General features: G+C 33.1%; 1 protein-coding gene across 1 annotated transcript in view; it reads right to left on the minus strand.

Annotated features, from left to right (window-relative positions):
- Positions 1–3,933: 3,933 nt before the first annotated feature.
- The window catches only part of LOC145690974 (uncharacterized), a 29,241-nt gene continuing 23,483 nt past the window's right edge, over positions 3,934–9,691 (minus strand). The window contains exons 2-5 of the mRNA XM_081766451.1: positions 8,932–9,100; positions 7,498–7,676; positions 5,475–5,634; positions 3,934–4,424 (exon numbers count right to left, since the gene is read on the minus strand). Of these exons, the coding sequence (XP_081622577.1) occupies positions 4,414–4,424; positions 5,475–5,634; positions 7,498–7,676; positions 8,932–9,100 (519 nt within the window). The 3' untranslated portion in view covers positions 3,934–4,413. The remainder of the gene's footprint in view (positions 4,425–5,474; positions 5,635–7,497; positions 7,677–8,931; positions 9,101–9,691) is intronic.

Below are 9,691 nucleotides of genomic sequence, written 5' to 3' on the forward strand. Positions count from 1 at the left end.
CTGTATATGCTTCATTAAAATCAGAAATGTATTTGTGTTGTTTTCGCTACCATAAAAATTGTGGAAAATGCAGCGGGTTTGCTCCCATAAACCCTATAAGTACCAATATAACAACATACAGGTGTCTTTAATTTCTTTGCACAAATGGAGGATCAACATTAAAGTTAAAGGGGGAGTTTGATTCATTCCCACATTTGCGGATAAGAGAAAATATAGGTCTCATTATTTTGTATCTAGTATCCACTGTATTACTTTCACTAAAATTGGAGATGTATTTGTGTGGTTTTCGGTGCACAAAGAATCTGTAACCTTAAAGTTGGACGGGTATTGCAACCTTCAACCATCGGTTTCCAATATATAAAAAGATATAGGTCTCTTTATTTTATATATCGTATTCATTCTAACACATTCATTACAACAGTTGGAGGATGGTGGTGCCCCTCACCCCCATGATTGACGATATAACAAAATATTGGTATCTACTTTCTGTCTATTAGTGCAGTAAATGAAGCTCAAGTTTTAGTGAAGAAAGTAACAAATTAGTAACAAGCTGAAAATTGGTACAGATTTTAGGAATGATGTTTTCAACAAAATACTCTATAACAATAACATACCTCCCTGAAATTCCACCTGACCATCACCCGTCATATTGGAAAATGGCCGCTGGAAGTGTCAAATGAACAATACCCAGATAAAATACCAACATCTTCGTTATGGTTGAACATAAACATATACATTTAATATCATTTAATACAATATAGATAACACAATACTTTTTTTAAAAAAAATAGAGAAACAATGTTTTATAAAATGCGTACTTTTAGAAATATTTACCTCTAAATTTTAAAATTCCGAAAACCGCCGTCAAACTGATTTAAATTTTATTGAACTTAGAAAGTAATTAACAAGTTAAAATTTGACATAGATGTTGGTAAAGATTGTGTAAATGACATTCTAAAAATCCAAGAACTTCTTCGTTGGCCATACTGGGAAATGTCCAACTCTCCAAAGTAATTGAAATATATTATTTTTAAAAAGTGAAATACAAAGTCTGCACCGGGCTAAATATTTAAGAAACTGTAAATATAGTCGATTCGAAGTCATTGGGATCAATGTTGGTGGGAGAGTGAAACATTATGACGTGGTTAAAGTTGTCGTCCGCCATCTTGGAGTCAACTTATTTATTTTAAATACCAACACGGTCGTATGACATATTAAACAACACCCTCGTTCACTGAAAAAAAAGTTTGGTCAAATTGACCAAAAAATAGGTGCTGGTAACCAAATCGTTTGGTCAATATAGCGCCAACCAAACGCTTGGTCACCAGCACTAAATCATTTGGTCACGATTTGTTTGGTTGCAGGAACCTATTATTTGGTTACCAGTACCAAATATGCATTTGGTAATTTTGACCAAATAATGACCAAACAAGTAGAATTTGGTTGGGAATACCAAAAATTTGGTTAAAATGAACGAAATTTGGTTCTTGGAACCAAATAATTTGGTTGCAAATACTAAATCCGTATTTAGTGAATTTGACCAAACCATTTGGTAGCAATTACTATACTATAGGTTGCTATAGGTACTAAACTGAAAATAATACGAGGGTTATCACAAAATTCATGGGAAATTTTTTCTAACGAAAATGGTAACAAAGCAAGAAATTCTTAAACATGCAAATGGAAAGTTAATACATATGTAAATATTACGTATAAATTGGATATAAATACACATCCCATAATACGAACAATTATTTTTACTTTTTTTTTCTCTCGTGCTATATTCTGATGGAGATGTGTATGTTTACACAATTCCTTACATGTAACGTTTACGTATATGCTAACCTCCCATTTGGATATTTCAGAAGTTTTTGATGTGTGACCATTTTCGTAAGAAAGGAAAAAAAAAAGTTGCCATGACTTTTGCGGTAACCCACATATAAAGTTAGAAGTTATTGCTTATAGTTATTAAGAACTTCTTCAAAAATAAGATTTACATATATACTTTGAAGCAACATACGAAATATGTACACGAATACATGTAAATTTAAAATTCTATGTATATGTACACAAAGTTTCAAATCAATTTTTTGAGGAAAATAAAACTATTTAATATATAAAGAATTTACACATAACATTTTTCTACAAAATCATTCTACTGTAAATAATAATAGTTAAAAAAAAAAAAAAAAAAAAAACAGCAACTGAGTCATACAGGCTTCAAAATTAAACAATGATATTAACATCTGTTAAAGTACTGAAAGTAAGATTTTTAGATCAAAGCAAAACTTCAAGAAAAAAACGTAAAGAACTTAAAGCAAACTTATGCTATAATTTTACTCCCAGTAAACAACATTGAAGATTTTTCAAATAAATTAGAAACTAGTTGCTGAAAAACTTCGCATACGTATTTAAAATGTTAATGTAAGAGAAAAGTTTATCTACGACTTTGGTCGGAAATACATATTTACGTAACTGGGGCCAATTTAAGATAATCAGTAGAAATGTTCGCAGGAGCGGCTACAATGAATAAAACAACCGGGAAACGTCGCACACGTGTTCAGAATCTCACTATAAGTAAAGAGTTTATTTGCGACTTCGGTTGGAAAAGCCTAATTACAGAAATGAGGCCAATTTAAGGTAAGTAGAACATACTTTTCCGTAATCTAACGTTTCGGATCAAATTTAAACAACCCTCTCGTATCGAGGTACTCAACCGTATCCAAAGTTCCTCGATTGTTTTATTCAATGTAGTATCCTACGATCAATTTAAATAATTACATCAATATATTCATAAATTGAGAAAACAACCAATTTTGTCACACCAGACCCTTTGTAGGCACGAAATCAAAGATATACAAAGACTGAAAAACATATAACTGAACCGGAATTCCAACCTGGAACCTCCCGCTTACCATGCAGATGCGCTACCACTGCACCATTCAGTCCGCTACCAGAACAGCCATACACTCTTCCACCTTGTGGAACAGCATCGTTATAAAGAGTGAAAGAATGTATTGTTGTTACTGAGAGCGGACTGGGTAGCACATCTGCATGGCAAGACGAAGATCCCGGGTTCGAGTCACGGCTCAGACGCATTTTTTCACTCTTGTATGTCTTTAGTTATCTTAAATTGGTTCCATCTGCACAATTAGGCGCTTCCGACCAAAGTTGCAAATAAACTTTGTTTTCTTATACTGAGGTCCTGAACACATATTCGAGGCTTGTCGGTTTATTCCTAGAATAACATGCATGTACATGAATACATGTACATTTTCATGAAGTTCTAATACATGTACACACATATATGAACGAAGTTATAGATCAACTTTTGGAGAAAAATAGAACGAATTTAGGATATAAAGCATGTACATACAATACTTTTCTACACAAGAATTTTATTATAACTGAGTATAGCAACTGAGTCATACAGACTTCAAAATTAAACAATGATATTAACATTTATCAACTGCTGACTGAAAATAAAATAGCATTTTAGGCCAAATATAAATCTTTTCAAAATTACATAACGAAACTAACTGTTTACTGAAGATAAAGTAACAGTTTTAGGCCAAATATAAATCTATTCAAAATTAAACAATGATATTAACATGTATCAACTGGTTAGTGAAAATAAAATAAAATTTTTAGGCCAAATATAAATCTTTATAACAAAGAAGGTAAAAAACTGTGAGAAAAGTTATAATTTTACTCCCAGCAAACAGCATTGAAGATCTTTCAAATAAATTATAAACTATTCTTAACTGAGCTAGACAACGTGCTCAAGGGTGTGGACATATGTTTTAAAACTTTTTTGTGTTTAACGCAGAATACCCTAAGGAAGGGGAACATCTTTGGCTTCTTCTGCAAAAAGCGGTATATGACATAAGTAGTCATCACGATAAACAGACGATACACTATTGTTGGATATGATTGTTTTTTTTTTTTTTTTTTTTTAAACTGATATGAAATATCTGTAAACAATAGTGGTCGAAACAGATACAACTACTGATATTTTATGCTTGCTTGAATCACGTTTCTCTAAACAAATGTTATTTCAGTACCATGCGTTATACGTAATTAAATGAATTATCTGTAATTGTTTGTAACAATGCCTGTTTGTTCAATTTACAAATCAAATTTTATGCTAGTAGCAACACTTATCCTTCATTTAAAGCTCAAACACAGAATATCCTCCAATGGAGTCTTTAGATGTATTGATGAAGGTTGTTTTCGCGAATTTCAAGGGGCCAAATCACTTAGAGTTCATTTTCGGAGGAAACACAAAAATCTATATTGCAGACGAAAGTTATTTAACGTAACTGTATGTTAAGCAGCTCCTTATTCCGTAATTGCCAACAACGAACACTCAACGAATGTTGCAGGTCTCTCGTTTCCATGAAAGGTTGAACATCACCCATTACCTGTTGGAATCAGAGAGAGGTTAACTGGTCATGTTACATACTTAAATAATTTTTCTTACATATAAGAACAAAGACACTTCTGCTTCCTCAATAGTCTCAAAGCATTATTTATTGCACATTTACAATGACATATGCATTTTGAGCCTATAAATATATGTTATTTTGAAGTTAAAAAATTGGTAAGTAATACTAATACTGCAAATGTTTTAAAAGCTATTAAATGCTTTAAAAGCTGCAAAGGTTTTCAAAAGCTATTTATATCTGACTGCAAAAACGATCCGTTCAAACAAGGACAGAAGCTACAAAATTACGAAAACTCGACAACTTGTCCTCAAATAGACATAAGAACTTCCTCACTAGCATTTATCAATAGAGAATATAGAACAGATCACATTTATCCTCAGTAAGTGATTTTGGTTATTAAAATGAAATGAAATTTTTGAGTTTTATGCCCCACGGTTATGCCGGCTAGGCTTAAGGAGATGTGATGAGAAATGAATGAAATGGTGTAATGAAGAAAGTGGGAGGAAACTGGAGAACCCCGAGGAAACCCACGCACACGGTGTTTGTTCACCACAAAGTTCACTTGGTGGGAGCAAGGTTAGAACCCGGGACCTCATGCACTAGAGGTGAACGGTCTATCACTGAGCCACTGAGGCCACTATTTTGGTTATTATTAAATAAATGTATCGAGTTCGTATTTGTTCATACGTAATGAAACGTCGTAGCTCAGCTTCACACTCCGAAAATAGGGTTCTTGGCGTAACCTTAATTTTCTTTCCAACGTATGTCTTTGAAGAGTGTGTGGGGGGGGGGGGGAGAATTATTGGCGGGAACAGTTTTATACTACTTTGAAAGGCACAAGTGACTTTAGTTTACGCTACAATCCTATGTATACAACCAATACTATTAGTATGATCATTACAACATACTTGTTGCAATAAAACTGGATTCAGATAGAAAAATCTACTTCATTCGTACAAGTAATTACAATTTCAAGTTAATGAAACAGAAATAAAGGAAGAATAAAAAACATAAAAATAATATTACCTTCTGTAACACTTTCTGTGTATAACAGACTTAAAAGTTCGACTGCTGAAGCGTCATGTAGCCGTTTCTTCCTTAGTTTTTCCAATTTTTTACTGACAGAATCCCATTTCACGAACAAGGATGTATGATCAGGATATAAGTCTTTGTTATCTTGATCAATCTGGAAATGGAATTCCATTGTATTAAAACATTTACATTGATAACGTTATATCATTAATTGTTACATAAACTCAGTGATGACTTCCACGAACATGTGTTCCTTACCATTTGTTATTTTACTTTTCAGTTAGTATTTTATCTATTTGTTATAAGAATCACAACTTCCTTTAAGTGCATAAATGAAATTTCTTAACTGTAACAATTTCAATACAAACTACTGGTTACAGCGTGTACTTTTACGGACTTGGACTTGGGTTCAAATTCAACCTGCTTTCCCCTGGTGTTGTCCAACATCTTGAGGAAATTGACTTACTGCTAGCTTAAATAAGTAGACCACAAAAGCCACATACGTAGTGCAAGAAGATCTTACATTGACGATAACTGCCAGTTAGACCCATATTGATGTTGTGGCATCACGGGCTTTCGTCGTGTTATGATGGTTTTTGGTTATATTGCTTAATATAAACAAAGGTCTATTTACTCGGATAGATTAGGCAAGGATGGGGAAAGTATTGATCTGGACTTAATATTACAGGTACCATCCCGGCATTTGCTGGAATGACTGAGGAAAAACCCAGGGAAATTTCACTCACGATGACCGGATTTGAGCCCGGAAGCTTCCGAACGTAAAGCCAAGGTTCTACATGCTGAAATAAGGCCACTAGGGTTTCATATTGATTTGTCGAAGGGCAAAGTGAAGAAAATTCTACAATATTGTTAGCGTTTATCAGACAATAAAACCACTATTTGCCATCTACTGAGAAAAAGGCTCATTGAATCGAAAAGTACTTTATGCATTAAAAAAAAATCACCGTCAAAGTTTCTATTGCTCTACGTATATGCTTGGTTGATACGCAATCACAAGAAAGATTGTTTATCAGTCATGTAAGTATTGTCCTTCTGAGATCTCGCTTTCATAAACAAGTGACATCGTGTTGCAAGAACTCAGTTCTCAATTTTTATCTTACTGAATATGACTACCTTTCTTTACGTTGCAAGTGTTCGTAATGTATGGCCACTTAATCATATGCGTCTTAAAAATGGAAACAATAATTTTAGGTTTAGAGCATTTGTTTTCAGACTTGCAATTGAGCATTTCATCTAGTTGTTCAAAGCAAGATCGAGTTGCTAATAAACTGAACTTAATACTTTCCCACTTTGTGTTCCATGCGTGGGGATGAATATGTTACAAAGAACCAGCAAGAAAAATTATTTCCAGCTAAAAAGACATGTTTTAGTTCTTTAAACATGCAATCTGAATACAATGCAAAATATTCACTTTTTGAAAAGGAAACTGCAAAAACTTTTAAGATTCATTGATTGTCTCTATCCTCTTTCATCACTGGAGCTACACAGGAGGGAATCTATAATTTGTAGTTGAATCTGAATTACTTTTATACAATTATACACCTACCGGGCATCGAACCGATAACCACCAACCCACAGGCAGTTCAGACCTGCTTCAACATATCTCAACATTCATGAACAGATATTACATAAGAGGACAAGGAACTAATTTATTTGTCCATCATTTATATATATTTTTATTATGGTTTTATGACAACTAAGGTCTATTAGCTCAGACATACAAATACCTAAACTAGTATATGTCATTTCAATATTTAGTATGACTTTATCCTGAAGGTTTTTACTATTTTCTGTACAAACGCGACACAATTTTAAAGGAAACTTCTGTTCTAAAATGTACGTTATGAAAAAATCAACTTCTGGACGTACGTAAAAGATTTTATGTGAATGTTCTCAGCCCCAAAGATTAATTTAATGCTTGTAAATTATGGCCTATTCAGTAACAACACAGTACTTAGTAGTAAAACAGAATGAAGGTTAATTAAATGAAACTTACCAATGTATAGCCCAAAGGCTGCTTCAATGCTAGCCAAGTTGAAATTATTTCATGAACAGTTTTGCCCTCTTGCTTGCATCGAACTTTCAACGTTTTCTTCCAAAGATCAAGTACTTCCTGCCAGGGCTCGACACTATGCTTTAACCACGCTAAGCTGTTTTCAATATCTATGCCACATTCTGAAAGAGAAGAATAAACTTACCAAACAGATCTGTATTACATTAAAAACTTAGTAATAAATTCCTATATTTTTCAAATATCAGTTAAAATGATTCTATATTTTCATAAGTCCTCTGTACAAGTATTTATATCCATATGTAATATATAATAAAGAAAAGAAAGAAAGAAATATATTTACAAAAAAAAAAAATGTTCTGGAACTGTTTCTGTGAAGCTGAACTTGAAAATTGCCTTCAAATGTTAATCTATATTTCCGGCACAAATATCGAATGCCTTTCATCAGAATGGTTTAATTCTTCAAATATGTAGGACTTATGTAAATTACATGTTCTAGCTTAGTACTTCAATGGTATAACGTAATAGTGGTACTATATAAGTATAATGACTATCTACGACGAAGAAAGTCGCAAAATATTTAGTAATAAATGCTACTTATCATTTCTTATGAACAGAGTAACTCTTGTAATGAAGGATTTGAAGATTAAGCATACAAAATTTGGACTTGTTCAGTCTTGTAAATAGAAACACACAGAATCTTAGTATTGATTAATATAGTGCACTATTTAATCCTTAATAGATTAGTTGGTTGCTTAACTGAAGAGTAGGTGTAAAATTTCTCGACTGTAGTTTTATGTTGTAAACAGTAACAATATCTACACAGTCCCATTATTACCTTATACTATTGAAATACTCAGCTTGAACTGAGCTTGAACGCATATACACTTTAAGTTTTGAGCCATCCTGATGAAAGGCACTCGATATTTTTGCCAGAAATACATGTGAACATTGAAGAACCACGTTTTAATCTTACAGGAATATTTTCAGGTTAGTATCGACTTATATTAATGTGTGTTCTATACGTTCAATTAGCAGAGAAAAAAGAATTAAACGAAACTAAACCATTTTTTAAAACATGCTTCTTGCAAACCCTGGCACAAAATAGGTAAATCATTACGCACTTTTTAAAGTATGATCGGGGCCTCGGTAGTCCAGTGGTAGAGCGTTCACCTCTGACGTGTGAGATAGTGAGATACCTTATTTGATCCCAAATCGCGCTAAGTGACACCGTCTGCGTGGATTTTTCGGGGTTCTCCCGTTCCTTCCCACTTTATTAATTTCTTATCATCATCATCATCATCTCCTTTGGTCTACCTGACATAACTATGGGACATAAAACTCAAAGGTTTACTTTCATTTTTAAACGTATGATCAGAGATGAATAAATCATTTACTAGATTACATTTTAAACATTACCATCTAGCGTAGAAGTTCCAGTGTCACGCTTTTCTGTTGAAGGACCTGACTCTGCAACAATGCCAAACTTTCTTAACGACTTGCGTCTATTTCTATATTTGTCAACGAGTTTTCCTTTTGAAATCTTCTGATTTGGAGCTTGTGACTTTGGTGGAATATAATACACTTCCTAAAAAAGACATTGTTACTGTAAGATTTAGAATTATAACCTTAATAAATTAAATTATGTATAAAAAACATTTCAGACAATTACAGAATAATTTATCATATTTATACTCTTCTATGTGATGTTCCACGTTTAGTATAGCATACGTTTAGTATAGTATACTCCAAGAAAATATAAATTTTATAGATAAATGCATTAAAAAAAAGTTACAATTTTAAAGATCCTGCATATCGTGATATCATTTCGCTTAAATTGAAGTAACCGAAAATATAACTGAATACCAATTTCTTCGCCCTCCCAGCGACTCTAGTGGATAACGCGTGTATCCTTGATGTATGTGATCCTGGATGCAATTCCCGGTGAGAGCACAAAAAAAATGCGATCGTTCACTTTCATTAATCACCTGTTTACCTCCCCGATAGCATGTAAGCTTAAATCAAGGGTCGCTTTCCCTTGATTTTGGCTTAGCAATGTACAGTTGATGCGACAAGCGACAATCAACGTTTATTTTAGCTTGTTTTTAACTTGAAAAGAAGCTTGAATGCGACAAGCGACAATCAACGTTTATTTTAGCTTGTTTTTAACTTCAAAAGA

The sequence above is a fragment of the Thermobia domestica genome, chromosome 1 (assembly GCF_964235325.1).
Source record: "Thermobia domestica chromosome 1, izTheDome1.hap1.1, whole genome shotgun sequence".
Classification (NCBI taxonomy): Eukaryota; Metazoa; Arthropoda; class Insecta; order Zygentoma; family Lepismatidae; genus Thermobia; species Thermobia domestica.